The sequence below is a fragment of the Podarcis erhardii genome (genome assembly GCF_964252035.2).
Source record: "Podarcis erhardii genome assembly, chromosome: 17".
Taxonomy (NCBI): domain Eukaryota; kingdom Metazoa; phylum Chordata; class Lepidosauria; order Squamata; family Lacertidae; genus Podarcis; species Podarcis erhardii.
Genome location: NC_138515.1, coordinates 7,823,279 through 7,840,373, shown reverse-complemented (window position 1 = coordinate 7,840,373; position 17,095 = coordinate 7,823,279). Strand labels below are relative to the sequence as shown.

Genomic DNA, 17,095 nt, shown 5'->3' with positions numbered 1-17,095 from the left:
ATTCCACTGGCTGGAAGTGACCAAACATGGCAACCCTTTACAACAAGGATAAAAAGGTAATACAGTATACAGGCGACTCTCAACTTAGGAGATTACATTCCGGGGATAGTGTGTATAGTCAAAACACATTGGGTTCAGTGATGGGTGGGATTGTCAAAGTCTTTTTCTTCTGGACACCTGCCCCCCTTTATTTTAAATTGCATAAAGCTGAATGTGCAAGTTGGGAGTTACCGGAACTAAGCACATAAACACCTGTATTTGCATGAACAAATCCAAATACTTTTCTCCATGTCAAAGAAACCTACAGGGTACTTGGTTAATTTTACAGCAGTTTCTATTATATAGTCGTTGGATCCAAAACGGATTGTATTCCCCAAGCCGACCTCCAAATAGGTGAATAGCCAATACTTAGTTGACACGTTTCTACCTCGCCTTTAAGACAAGACAGCTTCCAACAGAACAAGTCAAACACAAAAATTGACAAACGTAAAATAAAAAGGTGGTTGAGACCTCTGGTCATACTGTTCCATGCCACATGTCCTACAACCTTTATTCAAAAAGCAAGGTGACCCTGCCAAAGTACAAAGGTTACACAGAAAACAGGGTTAGTTGTCTGGGGGCCCTGATTACCCTAGAACACTGTGCAAAGTCCCAACAGGTTTTATTTACTCAGTCTAATCTCTCACAGCAAACAAGCCCAGTCAGCTGATTTGTCACAAACACTCCATTCTGGTACTCTTGATGTTCTCACCTTGGCCTGGAATGCAGCCATTTGCTCTGTTTTTGCCAAGGTCAATAGGAAAAAAATAGATTACTTCAAGAAATCATGCTACTTTACAAAGAACAGGATATAAGTAATAATTTCATAATAATCTTTACCAGACAAGTTAAGTGTGATGGCCCGCTTCAGTAGATAGGTAGAGGTTCAATTCTCCACAACAGGACCTATCATTCTCTTTTGAGGAGAATTGGGTATTGTGCAGGAAAAAGACAGCCAGGATGGGCTGTGGCAAGAATTGTGCTCTCTCTCAAAGTGATGCAGGGCTGCAGAGAATGGGAAAAGGCTTTTCTTTCAGCTTGGGTCAGCTACTAAATGTGGTGTTTAGCCACTTGTCAAAATGTGGACAGAGCATCATTCCTTTCAAGGCCAGGTGGAAGGCCACAGTGCCACCTTAAAACTTGTTTCAATGGCCCTCCAGTTGACTCTTCCTTTGGCTGAGAAGTAGGACGTGAGTAGTAGCTGGTCTCCCCAAGGCAAACAGGAGAGAACCCAAGAATATTTTTTTAGGCTCCACCATCCCTGCTTGTCTTTTCTTTCATCACTGCCTGTGGAGCTCTTAAGGAACTCCACCCCCCCCCAAAAAAAACTTGCCTCCCTAACCAAGACAGGTATATAATTGAGAGTTCTGCATTAAAATAGACTTCTAGGAAGTTCAGTGTGACCTTGCACCATTACTATTAGTGGAATGACGACTCCAACAGAAAGCGCAGTTTCCTTAATGGTAGTTCAGCCTTGTGGTTCTTTGATTTCCTTCTTCTACGGAGCTCAGAATGGTATTTTAGCCCCACAGCATCCATGTAAAATGGAGCTGGGATGAAAGAGGGTAATTTACCCAAAGCATCATGAAAACTTACAGGGAACTGAAGATGCAACAGCCAAGAGTATCCAAGCACACAGCTTAAGGCACTCTTGTCTTCTTCAAAATGGGCAGCAATTACAAAACCGAAGACAAACACAAAGTTGCTATCACAGAAGCAGCTAACACAAAAAGCTGTACTGACTTCATACAATGCAAAAAGATTAACGTGGGACCCAACACAACACCAGCAGTAACAGAAAACACTGAACAGATGCTTTTCCATTATAGAATTTATTTAAAGGGGATGATAATTACTCAGTTACTGGCAGAGGCTCCTCTAATACATTTAAAACAAGTGGGTTCCTGCTTTCTTGGACATTATTTACATACAAGGGCACAAGAATTTGCTGTCCAATAGGAATTAATTCCTGCTTAGATCTAAAAAGACAAAGGACTTGATAGAGCAGCAGTGGTTGTTTGGGAATGTACAGCTGGAGGCTGCTTTTACCATCAAAGGCAGCCCAAAAAGGCCTCCCGATTCAAGGCCACATGACAGTGAGGGAGGTAAGGTGAGAAGGGGCCAAAATCCTCTGTCATTGACTGCCAAATTCAGAATTAAACCTCTGTCCGTATCGCCATTCACTCCAAAGTAAATCATATGTGGTGGTTGCTGTGACCCCTGTATTTTGTGAGCACTCTGTTATTAGGGAGGCTAATAAGAAAAGGGAAGCCAAACTGGCAATTAAGTGATCTATTTCTGGAAAGCAGAGTTCATGCTCACCACAGTGAGAAGGATAAAAAGCAAAGCAAAACAAAAAAACATACACACTGGAAGGATGCAGTGTTCAATTATCACCTATGTACTTTGCACCAGTACCTATTAATCCGATGATGGCACAATCTCTGTGATGTAGGCAGAATTCTCCTCAGTAAAGTACAATTAAAATCCCACAGCTACTCCTATGGAGCATCCAGAAGCACAGTTAACATCACTGGCTACTAAATTGGCTTTTAAATAAGTCTTTTAAAATAAAGCAACACTTCTTTCATGGGATAAAGAGTCCCCATTTAAAACAGCAGCATCAAGGAAGAGTCATGATTTCCCCCCTCCATCATGTTGATGGTCCCATAGTCTTAAGGTCAGAAGTAAGGTCAGATCCCTGCCTATTCAACTGCTGGGCAGGAGCTAAGCTTGCTTTGTTTCCTGTGAAAGGAAAGAAGAGTCCTGTGCACAAAAACACCCAGAAAAAAAGAAATTATGGTAGGGAAAGAATTATAAGAAATTCTTCTGGCAGTTTCAGGAACCCAAGGATGACATACTGCCACCCCTACATAATTGGCACCAACCTACTCAAAGAAATGTTTCCTTAGTGACCAGGTCTACTCAGTGAGCCACTAAAGCAATTATACGTGGGGGATTATTTCATGTTCTGTTCCTGTATACTCTTGCTTGCTCAGCATTGCTGTTCAACCATGGCAACAAGGTGTGCAATTTCCCAAGGACTACCTCTGAATATCCAGCAACAAAGGAGCTTGCATGGATGCTCCTTCCATACAAGCCCCACTGAAATGAACAGAGATTGAATAGCGGCCCTTGATAAGAATGCACCCAATGCAACAATGATCCCAATGATCAGTATGTTTACAAAACCGCGGGCCTTTCCAAAGTTTTGCAGACCCTACTTACAGTCTTTAGTCCCTTAATTCCAGGGGCACAATCCCATAATATTCATGTAGGGCAGGATTACTGGATAGAAACAAACAGCACAAGAGTCACATTTCCCAGCCACTTGTTGGATCTTCCAATGCATTATGTAACAGATAACATCCACCCTCCCAAATTAAGAAGTGTTGTTGAATTCCTGGCAAGTTCCTCTCCAGTTGCTATTGATTGGCTGCCTCACAAGCATCTATCCAGTCACTGTAAACATCCACTGGTTCTGAAAGATCTTTAGGGTGAAATGTCAAGGAAGAATCTACCATAAGTGCCCCCCAAATAAAAAAATACTATTGGTTTTGGATGTGTATATTTTTCAAAAACACTGCTAAATCTTGCAAGTGATTTCTTCTATGAACCACAGTTAAGCTGGTACAAGAGTGGAACTTTAGCTGATTTTAAATATCTGTGGTGGTGGGGTGTTTCAGTTGATTAACCACTCTGGCAAGGCTATGTCTGATCAATTTTGATGCTAACTCTCTTTTTCCAGGTCTTTATGCAGGGTAAGATAAAACATGTAAAGGCCGAGACCAAGCAGATAGTATTACACCCTAGGTTACGAATTACTGACATGAAAATGTAGGAGCCAAGTCTACATGGGGGAAGAGAATAAAATATTATAAAACTGAATTGAAGTTCAAAGGATACATGTTATAGGAGTCTGAAATTCTTCCAGACACACGGTACAGGATATCACACCCGTATTTCGAGCCCTGTCCCTGAAATACAAAAAACATATTATAGCTGAAAAATACCCATATGTGAGAAAGTGTAAGCCAGAAAAGAGGAAAAAGATGGTACATTCATATGACTTTGGGTATGGAATATTGTTTTAGCATGCAGTGAACAGTAGGCACAAACATTCCTACAGCCATCTCAGTTAGAGGAATAGCAAAATAAGAAGTACCCTTCACAAATCTTTCCCTATAGAATGGATGGGGAACCTCTTGCCCAAGAGCCAAACTTATGCCACACAGGGCTCCAATCTGGCTCACAAACCATGCCCACTTGTGAATCATTCTGATGGAAAGGGCTTTCCAATCCTGCTTTGCCTGGGGAAGTAGGACACACAGCCAATGCTTGGGGACTTGGGAAAACATAAGGCCAGATCAAGGGCAGCACAAGAAGCATAAATATTCCATTTTCACCACCCTGCATTAGTACTAAAATCATTTCAATGCCAACAATGAAGGAAAGCAAACAAGGACGAATTTGGAAGAGGTACTTCGAAATGAAGAAATGTTGGCCTCTGCACTTAAAATCTGATATGCTTAGTGGGGAATAAAATAATGCATTCTTCATACATTTCTCTTTTTATTTAATCATTTCTCCCCCCCAACATCTGAAGGCCTTGTTCAGCCAACATCTGAAAATTGAGAAAGGACTTTCTTGGTAGCTGCTCCCACAATTTTGAACTCCTTGCTAATAGGAGGCCCAGTTAGCCTCACCTCTGGGTTTTTTTACCTGCTTTTTGTTTTTTTCCTTTTCCTGTGTTGTTGTATTTATTAGTTAGCTGCCTTGATCACCTTTTCATGGAAATACAGGATACAGATACAACCAAGGAATAATGGATATTTTTTATGTGCACTTGAGAATTCTCCATCTCCTTGAAATATATCATTTACTTGTTCTTCTGAATGCTTCAGTCTTGTTCTGTTAGATTTCTTTTTTAAAATCCTTTAGTTTTTGTCACTCTCTCTTAAAACCTTTGAATTCTGCCACAAACACTTTCTTCATACACCCCTTGAATATAGAGGAGGGGTGGCAAAGGAGCCTGAGTCATCTCGTTGTAGTTTGGCTCTAGAGACATTGTTTGTGGCACTGCGTACAATGTAATACATGGAAGGTGAGAAGATTGAACTACCAGCAAAGTGCTGGCCTACCCGCTATTTTTCCTTTATTCCCTTCCCAGTTCTAATAACGTCTCTGTTCCCAGCTAAAAAGAAATGTCCTCCTGCATGTCTATTTTCTGAACCTTCCCTTGTGAGGGTCAGGATGCACATATCTGCACCCTATTAAGCTTCAGTTTGCTGCACAATATTAATCCACACTCCTTTTTTTTTTTTTTACATAACTTACATTTTAACATCACACGATTTCTCATGGTTACAGAAGGGGCAAGTAAATTGGGTCTCAAGTGTCCCAGTCATCTTCTTCTTGGGTGGAGGCTTCCGCTTTGACTTCCTACGGCCCATTTTTGCCTATAGCATGCAAAGCAAGGAGAAACAAATGTGAAGGGGGGTGGGGGCAGGAGAAGAAGCTTCAGCAAAAGTCATTTTCATGTCAAAGGGTCTTCCCCAACGTGGTGCCCTCCAGATGCTTCAACTGCAACACCCACCACCCCCAATCATCAGTCATTCTAGCCAGGACTGACGGGAGTTGCAGAACAACAACCTCTGGAGGGCAACAGGTTGAGGAAGGTGAAGGCGGTTGTAGAACATTAAGGAGTGACTAAAGTATTCAGAACAAGATCAATGATCACTTCGGAGGATTAGGGTTGCCCAGATTCAGAAAACTGCAGCCGAGGAAGCAGAGCCAATGACTGGCAGTTCCACTGACTAGAAGATGCAGCCTAGCAGGGAAGAGAACGTGGTGGCCAGGATGCAGGAACCTGACTGCGTATGGTGACTCAGGGGCAGAGCAGAGCCAGTAACAGGAGTAATCCAAGAATCATGCAAAACAAAAAGCCCCTATGATTTGTGTCAGGGAACTGCCATCGGAGCCAAGGGTGGCGCTGAGGCTCCGTAATGATGATGCTGGAGAGGGAACCAGCAGAGGGAGAGAGGACACTTCCGCTGGGGAAGGAGATAGAGGTGACACCAGGGAGAAAGGGGAGTCCAAGGGAGCTGCAGAGAGAAGGCTCCAGGACTCTTCCAGTGAAACCAGCAGGGAGAGCACAGGACCTCCTCTGGGGACGCCCACTCTGCGCAGACAGCTTTCGCGCAGAGAAGGGCGACGACGATTGGGTGTGAAAGAACTCTTATGTTGGAAGAAATTCAGGAAACGCCCACTGACGGATTCTTCCAGTGATTGAGACCGTCATGGTGTACTGACTGTCCAGCCTGGGGGGAAGGTTTTGTCCAAACTACTCAGCTCGGAGCAGTTTGCGCTTTACGCACAAGCAACCCCATACCCCACTACAGTTTGGTTATATCAGCATGCTCAGTAACTAGAGCGTGAGACACTTAATCTCAAGGTCATGGGTTCAATACCAACACTGGACAAAAGATTCCTGCATTGCAAGGGGTTGGACTAGATGACTCTTGTGAACCCTCCCAACTCTACAATTCTATGAGATTTCACTCTTCTCCTGCCAACCATATTGGGTGACCCAGAAACATTGACCGCATGAGGGGCTTTCCTTGACTGCCCCCCAATTCATCTCACCCCATAACCAAGGGAGCAAAAACAGGACTGACTACAGAAGGGTGCCCAGCAATGAACTGCATGCACGTGCATATGTGCATGTGCGCACACATACTGTATATATGTCTGCGTGTATATATAGTTTTAATTCTATTACTGTTTAATTGTTTTTTAATGATTGCTTTTTTCCTGTAAGTCCCCTTGAGTTCCTGGTCAGGGGGAAAACGCGGGGTATAAATACATATAAAACTGGGGTATAAATAACTATAACACCACTCTGAAAAGGCACCTATAACCTTCCCCCCCCCCAACCTCCTTTGAACAGCCACCTCAGCAAAGGGCTGTTATAAAATGCGAAGGGCTGCTTACAATGTTTGAAATCAGCACGGTGCCAGGCACATTTTGCACCTGGCTTTTGACCACTTGCAACCAAGTGAAGTTGCCCAGGATGGCGCCTGAACATCTCCACCATCGGGAGGTGCATGCCTGGGGATCCTTGGATCTGGACTGTTTTAACACACTGGTACCCTGTCCTGGGGAAAAGCTTATTTTATCTGCACTACGGGAATGAAGTTCTGGAACCCAAATGCTTTTCTTTTTTCTGCGCAGCCTGAGCAGGGGCAGTCACCACTGCTGGGGAGGGCGGGGAAGGTTGGTGTAAGCCAATAAGTATGTGGACTGTCCCTGGATCGAGCGGCTTCTCTTCTTTTAAGTTCTCAGAGCTCTCAATCTAGCTCAAGGTGGTCCTCTGAACTATCACATAAAATAAAGACTTCAGCCTTGTCCCCAAGTGGCAACTAGACATTCCGTTCTAGCGACTAATAATAATAATAATAATAATAATAAATTTTATTTATATCCCGCCCTCCCCAGCCGAAGCCGGGCTCAGGGCGGCTAACAACACTAAAACAGTACAACATTATAAAAACATTATAAAAATTAATTAAAATCAAAATTGATGGCAACCATAAACTAAAGTTTTGTAAAGATTGCCAAAGGAGGGAGTCAGGCTGCGCCCTGACCAAAGGCCAGGTGGAACAGCTCTGTCTTGCAGGCCCTGCGGAAAGATGTCAAGTCCTGCAGGGCCCTTGTCTCTTGTGACAGAGCGTTCCACCAGGTTGGAGCCGCAGCCGAAAAAGCCCTGGCTCTAGTTGAGGCCAGCCTAACCTCTCTGTGGCCTGGGACCTTCAAGTTGTTTTTATTTGAAGACCGTAAGTTCCTCTGTGGGGCATACCAGGAGAGGCGGTCCCGTAGGTACGAGGGCCCTAGGCCGTATAGGGCTTTGAAGGTTAAAACCAGCACCTTAAACCTGATCCTGTACTCCACCGGGAGCCAGTGCAGCTGGTGTAGCACCGGATGAATGTGATCTCTAAGCGAAGACCCCGTAAGGAGTCTCGCTGCAGCATTCTGCACCCGCTGGAGTCTCTGGGTCAGTCTCAAGGGCAGCCCCACAACCTTGGTTTAAGGCCGTGATTCCCAATGTGGGGCAATTTGATTTTTAAGAGGGGCAATCTGATTCTTAAGGAGGGAAATTTGAGAATGTGTTATTAATAGTGAATAGCCTTTTAGGCTTCTTCCATGTGAATATGAGTTTACTTTTTGAATAATAAGAATTATATGTCACAAGCAGGGGAAGAATCAGGATTTGAGAGATGTTTGGTGAGGCAATGTCAAGAAAAGGTTGGGAATGATATAATAAAATTAAGGTTTTATATGTATAATAAATGCCCATAAATGTACCAAGCAAACACGTACATAAATACAGTGGTGCCCCGCAAGACGAATCCCTCGCAGGATGAAAAACTCACTAGACGAAAGGGTTTTCCGTTTTTCGAGGTGCTTCGCAAGACGAATTTCCTTATGGGCTTGCTTCGCAATACGAACACGTCTTGCGAGTTTGCTTCCTTTTTCGTAAAACTGTTAATACCCGGGGAATCCGCGCTCCGCAAGACGAAAAAATCGCAAGACGAAGCAACTCACGGAACTAATTAATTTCGTCTTGCGAGGCACCACTGTATATAAACCACATGTCTGAAGTAGCACAGGAAAACAGCCCTGGAACCATTTTGGCTCCCAGACTGACCAAATGTTTTCTCTGCAAGGTCAAAGGAAAATGAAAAAGATTCCCCATTGTCTTTACATTCACAAAACCTATCTTAAGGGTATATCTGAGTATGAATAGGGTGAGCCTGTGACCTGGCTCAGGAACTAAGTATTTATCATTACAAAAGACTGGCCAGGCTCCCCAGGGTATCCAACAAGTACCGTACCCCTCCAAAAACTGAGGGGAAATGTGTGTGCGTCCTATGGAGCAAATGCAGGTTTGTGCCATAGCCGCGTGCAACCCCTTCGGCAGGGAGAGGCTGCACGGGGCTATGGCTTCTTTAACCCTGCGCAGCCTCTTCCAGCAGGGAGGGATTGTGCGGGGCTAAAGAGGAAGCCAAAGCAGCCAGCGGGATCCATCCCGCTCGCTGCCTTGGCTTGTTCCATAGCCGCACACAACCCCTCCGGCAGGGAGAGGCTGCACGGGGCTATGGCTTCTTTAACCCTGCGCAGCCTCTCCCGGCAGGGAGAGATTGCGCGGGGCTAAAGAGGAAGCCAAAGCAGCCAGCGGGATCCATCCCGCTCGCTGCCTTGGCTTGTTCCATAGCCGCGCGCAACCCCTCCAGCAGTGAGAGGCTGCACAGGGCTATGGCTTCTTTAGCCCTGGGCAGCCTCTTCCAGCAGGGAGGGATTGCGCGGGGCTAAAGAGGAAGCCAAAACAGCCAGCGCGATCCATCCCGCTCACTGCTTTGGCTTGTGCCATAGCCGCGCACAACCTCTTCAGCAGGGAGAGGTTGTGCGCAGCCTGTACGCTGCTCTTTGGGGCTGGGGAGGGGGAGATTTTTTTTTATTGATTTCCTCGTCTAAAAACTAGGTGCGCCCTATGGTCTGGCGCGCCCTATGGTGCGAAAAATACGGTAAGCATTAACAGGTAACCTGCCACACATGAGATAAACAATGACAGGAGGTAAACAATGTACTCAGATTTCTCTTGAGCTACACCCCTTCTGTGATGTAAGTATGATGTTTCTGGGGGTGGTCTTGGACTCCAAGGCAGGCAATTTAAAATGTCTATATATGGGTGGACACACTTTTGTTCTGGGTCCTCCTCCTCCTCCTGCGTGTGAGGGGAGCACCCTGTTGCAACAGTTCAATAAAGATCAGGCCAAGAGCTGCTTTGCTTCTCAATATTCTCTGGTTGGCCTCTGTTCTTTTCTCCGACGGATGGAGAACCTGCAAAGGACTCTATAAGGGCTCTTGTGTCACCCATAAGGGAATAAGGGCAGATTTCCGTTTATTACAGAAACCACTGGTCTAAGGCAGTGTTTCCCAACCTTGGGCCTCCAGATGTTTTTGGCCTACAACTCCCATCATCCCTAGCTAGCAAGACCGGTGGTCAGGGATGATGGGAATTGTAGTTCAAAAACAGCTGGAGGCCCAAGGTTGGGAAACACTGGTCTAAGGTGCTCTTTGGCGCCTAGTTTATACACCCCAGTTTCGAAAGCTGGTCTGCTTCCTGAGCATCTCTCAGAAGTGAGCCAGAGCAGGCCAAGGGCCCGGCTGGTTTTGCCCGCTTGGTGGGGCGGGCGACTCTCGTCATGGAGCTCCGCAGAGGAGTTCCAGGCGAGGGCCGAGATAAGCGGCGGGGTGCGGCGTGGTGCTCCTCTTCCCTCCCGCGCTCCCTTCGAAGGCCCAGAAGCAGCTCCGCTTCTGGAGCCAACGCCGACTCGAAGCTCGCTCCGGGCGCCACACCGGAGGCCCGCCCGAAAGCTTCCCTTCCCCCGCTTACCTGGGGTCGGTTCAAGGCCTGGTTTCTAACGAGGTTCCACAAGGCCTCGTTTCTAACGGAGACCAGCACTTCCGGCGCGCCACCCGGAAGGGAAACGCGACACTTCCCGCCTCCCCCACCCGCCGGGTGCAGGGAAGGCATAGAGATAGTGAAAAGGGTAGAGTCGCCCGACGCGGCTTAATGATTCGGAAGGCGGGAGGTCGCGCCTTTCGGGAAAGCCTGCGGGGGGAAAGGAAAGGAGCGAGGGAGGGAGGGAGGGAGGGAGGAAAGGAAGATTCAGTGATTTTAGCCCTGTTTGATTGAGGAGGCGAGCGGGGAAGAAAGAGGAAAACAGAAACAGAAAACGGGCACCGTATATCTGGTTGCAGCAAAAGATCATAGGGCATAACAGGAGACAGCAGCCTTCTGCTCCGTTCCAGGCAACGCAGGTTGCGGTGTTATGTTTTGTTTTTAAAATTATAAACTGGAAAAAACCCCCAAAACACATTTCCCACACAAAATAAGAGCAGAGTTAGAAAGCACAGGAACTCCTGCCTTAGCTATTATTTTTTTTGGGGGGGAGGGGGTCTATGCTCCGCAATCCCACAGCTATGCTAAAACCCAAGATCCCCCCCCCTCCACCAGGTGATTTCTGTGGACATATCTGACCCGCCCTAGAGGAGAAGATTTTTATTAAAACAAAACAGAGCCCGCCATTTCACCGCATTATCTGTCAGTCTGCACCCGCTTGTATATCTCTGTATTTATTCCTAACCACCCATTCGCCAAGCCGACCGACAAAAGGACCCGGATGTATTATGAATGAAACGTCAGAAACTGCTTCTGTTCATTCAACCCGACAAAGGGCCGTCTCCAGCGCCTCGTTCTACTGGCGACCAGCTGGGTGCCTGAACAATCGCGCAGGCAGGCGCGACGCAGCAATTCTTAAGCAACAAGTCTGCAACCCTATGCACACCCTTAGCGAGAACTCGAAATTTATTTATTTATTTATTTATTTATTTATTTATTTATTTATTTATTTATTTATTTATTTTCCACCCTTTTCCCTGGGAAGGACTCAAGGCATTTTACAGCTAAGAACAGCTAAAAACAGGAAAATAATAATAGTAATTAAAAACAAACGTTAGTAGAATTAAAATCATATACATATATAAAATCTGTTTAAAGCATACAAATAATTACAATAAAACCAGCAGGGCACCAGCCCTTTTATTAAAAGCAGCTGGTTCCCAAAAAAAGACTGTTGGAGGAATAAGATTGTCATTTACTGGTGGAAGCACAATAAGGAGGGTGTCAGTCTGGCTTCTCTGGGGAGGGAGTACCAGAGTCTGGGAGCAGCCACCACCAAGAAGGCCCTGTCCTGTGTCCTCACCAAGCATACCTATGAGGGTGGCAGGAGTGAGAGAAGGGCCTCTCCTGACGGTCTCAGAACCCAGGCAGGCTCATATGAGGGAATCCCGTATCTTATGATTCCAAGTTGGATCTTGGATCAACTTCTCCTTGGCATGCTCTCTTATTCTTCCCTGGCTGCTTCAGCCCAAAATCTCATTTTCTCATCATTACCTGTAGCTACCCATTACAAAAATAAACTTTTACTCTCAGCCATTGCCTCAAAATGACCCACCTGCCATTGCCTCAAAATGACCCACCTGCATTCTTCTGGCCCTTCTCTCACTCCTGCCACCCTCATGGAGAGCCAGTGTGGTGTAGTGGTTAAGAGCGGTAGTCACGTAATCTGGGGAACCGGGTTCGTGTCTCCGCTCCTCCACATGCAGCTGCTGGGTGACCTTGGGCCAGTCACACTTCTCTGAAGTCTCTCAGCCCCACTCACCTCACAGAGTGTCTGTTGTGGGGGAGGAAGGGAAAGGAGATTGTGAGCCGCTTTGAGACTCCTTAAAGGGAGTGAAAGGCGGGATATCAAATCCAAACTCTTCTTCTTCTTCTTCTTCTTCTTCTTCTTCTTCTTCTTCTTCTTAACTGAAAACTCCCCCAAAGCACTCAAAATTTACCATTCAAGCTACCACTGTCCCCTGAGAAACCTTTTTCTAAGGCAAGTGGCTCTAGTTACAGTCCGTACTAGCTCCCCCTTCAGATAAATCTGAACTTTTTTGAACTAAGTCTATTGTTAGTGTGCTGTTTACTGGTGATGTTTTCCTGAATAAGCTAATTTCCTCTTTGGTGCAGTAACTTTTGATTTATCTGTTGTCCTTGTTAACCCTCAGGTGCCAGATTCTGGAGTGCGTTCGGGTCTCAAGTATGGAAATATTTTTTTAAAAGGGGTTGTTTCAGGGCTGCATGTGAAAACTGAAGGCTTGCCTGCAAACTTCTTAACAATACTTTTACCTGTGCCTATGCTTATAAATATGTTGTAAGTCCCTTGGAGACCGTTTTTGTGTAAGAAGCAACTAGCAAGTCTTCTTCTTCATCATCTGAAGACCCTTCTCTGGGGGGCACTTTCGGGAGATGTTTGGAGGATGACGAGTGAACAAACCTCTTTAGCAGCAGCCTTCCCCCTGCTCCATCTGTGGAACGCTCTCCCCAGAGAGGATTGCCTGGTGCCAACATTTCCATCTTTTCAGCTCCAGGCAAAGACATTTTCATTCTCCCAGATATCGTGCGTTGATATTGTCTTTTTCTGATAGAACTTGATGTTTCTGGGTGCAGAAGGCTTTTCCTATTTTGTCACTCAAGTCTGTGTTCACATCACATTTACTTTGCTTCTGCTGTGATTTTACTCTACATCCCATAATTTAGAAGCACATTTAGCACATATGGCCAACCTAGTTGAATGGGATCCAGCAGGGCTCATCTTATATTCAGATGTGAAGCTGGTTTGGGGGTTATTTAATGGTTGTTGTTGTTTGCAGGTGGTGTTGAAGAAAGGGGTTATTTTGCTCTACAATCCATAATTTAGGAGATATGGGTGGCATTTTTAACCATTACATGATATGTAATAGGACAAATTTAAAAAATCTGCATCAGAGGTTATTGGGGGGCACTTGGAAATGGGGTGTTCTATCCTGCAAAGCAATAGTTAGGGTTTTTGGCCTCCTGGGGGAATTTTTTACTGTCACATCTTGCAGCCATTTTGGAAAGTGTCCCACATGCTCCATCTGGGCTCCCGGATGACTTGCAAACTTTCACATGCATATGGCACCCACTAGCAATTTATAGCTGGTAACTTCAAGTAAAATACTTGGGCCACATGGTGCTAATCTCCTGCACTAATGACTAAGATGTGGAGTTTTCACCTGAGGAATTTCTGGTTTTTCTCACACACACTTCGCCTCTGTGCTATACCAGTGTTATAAACAAAATCTGCCCTTATTCCCTTATGGGGGACACAAGAGCCCTTATAGAGTCCTTTGTAGGTTCTCCATCGGTAGGAGAAAGTAACAGAGGCCAACCAGAGAATATTGAGAAGCAAAGCAGCTAGTAAGCATGATGTTTATTGAACTGTTGCAACAGGGTGCTCCCCTCACACGCAGGAGAGAGGAGGAGGACCCAGAACAAAGGTGTGCCCGCCCTTATATAGACTTTTGGAATTGCCCACCCTCAAACTCCACACCACCCCCAAAAACATCATACCGCTTACAAGTTTTTGAGGAAGGCTCCCAGCTCTGCTGGCAAAACCAAAATGGGAACTGTACTGGCCCCAAACTTAAGCTTATACCCTTATTGTGTCATCTTTCGTATGCAAGCTTAAAACAAATTTCCCAATGACACGGCAATTTGAGACGGGGAGTGAAGAACCTTATGACTCAACGTTTGCACTTCTCTAGTGAAGAGAAGCCAGCTCCTGGGAGATAACATCTTACTTCTTCCTTTTTGGTATCTCTTGAGAGTAGCCAGAAACTGAAAAACAAGTTTACAAGTGCTGCAGAATTGAAGTCATAGAAGCAATGTGGTGTAGTTGTTAAGAGTATCAGACGAGGACTGAAGAGTCCCAGATTCAAATCCCCATGAAGCTGACTAGGTGACCCTTGGTCTCTCTGGGTCAATTCTACAAGGTTGTTGTGGGGAGAAAATGGGGAGGAGAGAAACTGAGCTCTTCATTCAGAGGTGGGATAAAAGTGCTGTAAATAAATTTTAGGTCAGGCAGAATATAAAGCCATGGTGTTATGTCCTCTCCTAAAAGGCAGCAGTTGTCACCCAACCTTTACAAAGGACTTTATGGGTTGTGGTAGAGCTTTGAATGCAGAAGGCTCCCTGTTCAAGACCTGGTGTTTCCAAGTACGGGTGGGAATGTCCCCCATCTGATACCCTGGAGAGTCGATGTCAAGTGGTGTAGACATGGAGCAATGGTCTGACTCAGTATAAAGCAGCTTCATATGTCCCTGCACATCTTCAGCTCTTCAGATTTAATGGTCAATAACTTGCAACTCTGAAGGGGAAATATTTATTGCCTCTTATGACATGCTTAGAGGGACGCGCGTGGTGCTTTGGTCTAAACCACTGAGCCTTGGGCTTGCCGATCTGTGGTTCGAATCCCTGCGACGGGGTGAGCTCCTGTTGTTCAGTCCCAGCTCCTGCCAATCTAGCAGTTCGAAAGCACGCCAAAAAGTGCAAGTAGATAAATAGGTACCGCTCCAGCGGGAAGGTAAACGGCGTTTCCGTGTGCTGCTCTGGTTTCGCCAGAAGCGGCTTAGTCATGCTGGCCACATGATCCGGAAGCTGTCTGCGGACAAACGCTGGCTCCCTCGGCCAGTAAAGCAAGATGAGCACTGCAACCCCAGAGTTGTCCGCGACTGGACTTAACGGTCAGGGGTCCCTTTACCTTTATTTAGGACATGCTTGCTTCAGAAGAAATGCAACCACCTTTTAGCAGATGAGCAGCTGACCTTGTGGAACAGCCTTTGCAATGCAGATACGACGTTTGGGCCAGTGTGACTGGGGGCAATCTCACCATTAGCTTATGGAGGCACCAGGATCTGTTTGGATTCTTTTAAGTCCTCCCCTGCCCTCACCTATCTTTTTAAACTGCAAAATTCATCACTCCTCCTTCTGCAATGATAGCTATGTGCTTAATCTCTCTGACTCTTTTTGAACCTGAAAAACAACAGTCATGTGGCTCTTAAAGATTGACAGTTTTATTGTGTCAGTGGCGTAGCGTGGGTTGTCAGCACCCGGGGCAAGGCAAGTAATTTGCGCCCCCTAACCCGCATGCCTGGCACCCCCCCTCCACAGTGGGCAGCGACCCGGCGGCTCGGATCGGATTCACACAGCAGTGAGAGAGAGAGAGTGAGCCAGGTAGGGGCAGAGAGCTGCGAGTGCGAGCGCCCCCCCCCAGATGTTGCGCCCGGTGCGGCCGGCCCCCCCTGCACCCCCCACGCTATGCCACTGTATTGTGTTTATGTCACACATACGTAATATTCATATTCTAAGGTGCCACAGAACAGGGGAGGGGGTTGCTGTAGCAAAATAATGTGTCTCCCCCTTTTGGAATTTGTTTATGTTAATTTGTGAATTAGGTCCTGTGTCTAACAAGCCTGGTTCTGTCTGGAATGTCTTGATAAATATGAAAGCTGAATGTTCATGACTGGAGAAAAATATATCCTGCTCATGAAGAAGAAGAAATGAAGCTATTAGCCTAGTGTGTGCCAGAAATGAAAACCTTCAGTGTTTTTTAGTCTGTTTAAACTCAATATTTAAAAGGCCAAATTATGACCTGTTCATTCCCCCACCTGCACTGCAGCCATTGTCTCTTGGCAGCAGTATTCGGCTTAAATGTAAAATAACAGTTTTCCTTTTGGTTTATGTCCTTGGAAACAGAAAAGGTAGACATGGTTTGTATAAAAGCAGAGATAAAGGAATGAGGGGGAAAGGCCTAACTCCCTGTTGTGAGGGAAAATGTCTGCCACCCGTTGACGTTTCCCTGGTTATGTCTAGTAAAAGAAATGTGATGATGTGGCACCACATTTCTTTTATTATATGTTAGCAGTGAAATATTAGGTCATGGTACCTCACCCCATGAAGGGACGCGGGTGGCACTGTGGGTTAAACTACAGAGCCTAGGACTTGCCGATCAGGTCGGCGGTTCGAATCCCTGGGACAGGGTGAGCTCCCGTTGCTCGGTCCCAGCTCCTGCCCACCTAGCAGTTCGAAAGCACGTCAAAGTGCAAGTAGATAAATAGGTACCGCTCCAGCAGAAAGATGTTGCGTTCGCAAAGTAAAGGTAAACGGCATTTCTGTGCACTGCTCTGGTTCGCCAGAAGCGGCTTAGTCATGCTGGCCACATGACCCGGAAGCTGTACGCTGGCTCCCTCGGCCAGTAAAGCGAGATGAGCGCCGCAACCCCAGAGTCGGCCACAACTGGACCTAATGGTCAGGGGTCCCTTTACCTTTACCTCACCCCATGCATGTTTTGTATTCCATTCACATACTCCATTCATCTTGTATATACTGCCATATTTTAAAACTGAAATAACCCTCCCCTGCTACTGCTGCCCCCCAAAGCATCTGCTGCCTGAGGCAGTTGCCTCACTTTGCCTAATGGTGGGGCTGGCCCTGAGAGTCCTGGTTTCTCTTTGAAAGGATACTGGGGTGGGGGTGGGGAATCTGGAATTAACAACTCTGAGCTTTTTTAAAAAACAGCAACTT

General features: G+C 46.0%; 1 protein-coding gene across 2 annotated transcripts; it reads right to left on the bottom strand.

The window, feature by feature from the left end:
• Positions 1 to 1,855: 1,855 nt before the first annotated feature.
• On the bottom strand, positions 1,856 to 10,611 carry ELOF1 (elongation factor 1). 2 transcript variants are annotated; one of them, XM_081845735.1, is made up of 4 exons: positions 10,496 to 10,611; positions 5,377 to 5,498; positions 3,946 to 4,016; positions 1,856 to 3,529 (listed from the first exon to the last, which is right to left on the bottom strand). In XM_081845735.1, the coding sequence occupies exons 2-4, from the start codon at positions 5,490 to 5,492 to the stop codon at positions 3,465 to 3,467; spliced, it is 252 nt and encodes an 83-aa protein (XP_081701861.1). In that variant the 5' UTR covers positions 5,493 to 5,498; positions 10,496 to 10,611; the 3' UTR covers positions 1,856 to 3,464. The 2 variants fall into 2 exon arrangements, with proteins under 2 accessions (XP_081701861.1, XP_081701862.1); XM_081845736.1 differs by lacking the exon at positions 10,496 to 10,611 and adding an exon at positions 9,687 to 9,824.
• Between the last annotated feature and the right edge of the window lie 6,484 nt (positions 10,612 to 17,095).

Excerpts from the sequence above, each read along its gene's own strand:
- ELOF1 (XM_081845735.1), bottom strand. The coding sequence starts at position 5,492 with ATGGGCCGTAGGAAGTCAAAGCGGAAGCCTCCACCCAAGAAGAAGATG. Across the intron at positions 4,017-5,376 it reads AAATCGTGTGATGTTAAAAT|GGACAGGGCTCGAAATACGG; the intron begins GTAAGTTATGTA and ends TTTGTATTTCAG. Across the intron at positions 3,530-3,945 it reads ATTTCAGACTCCTATAACAT|ATCTTTCAGAACCAGTGGAT; the intron begins GTATCCTTTGAA and ends TTCACCCTAAAG.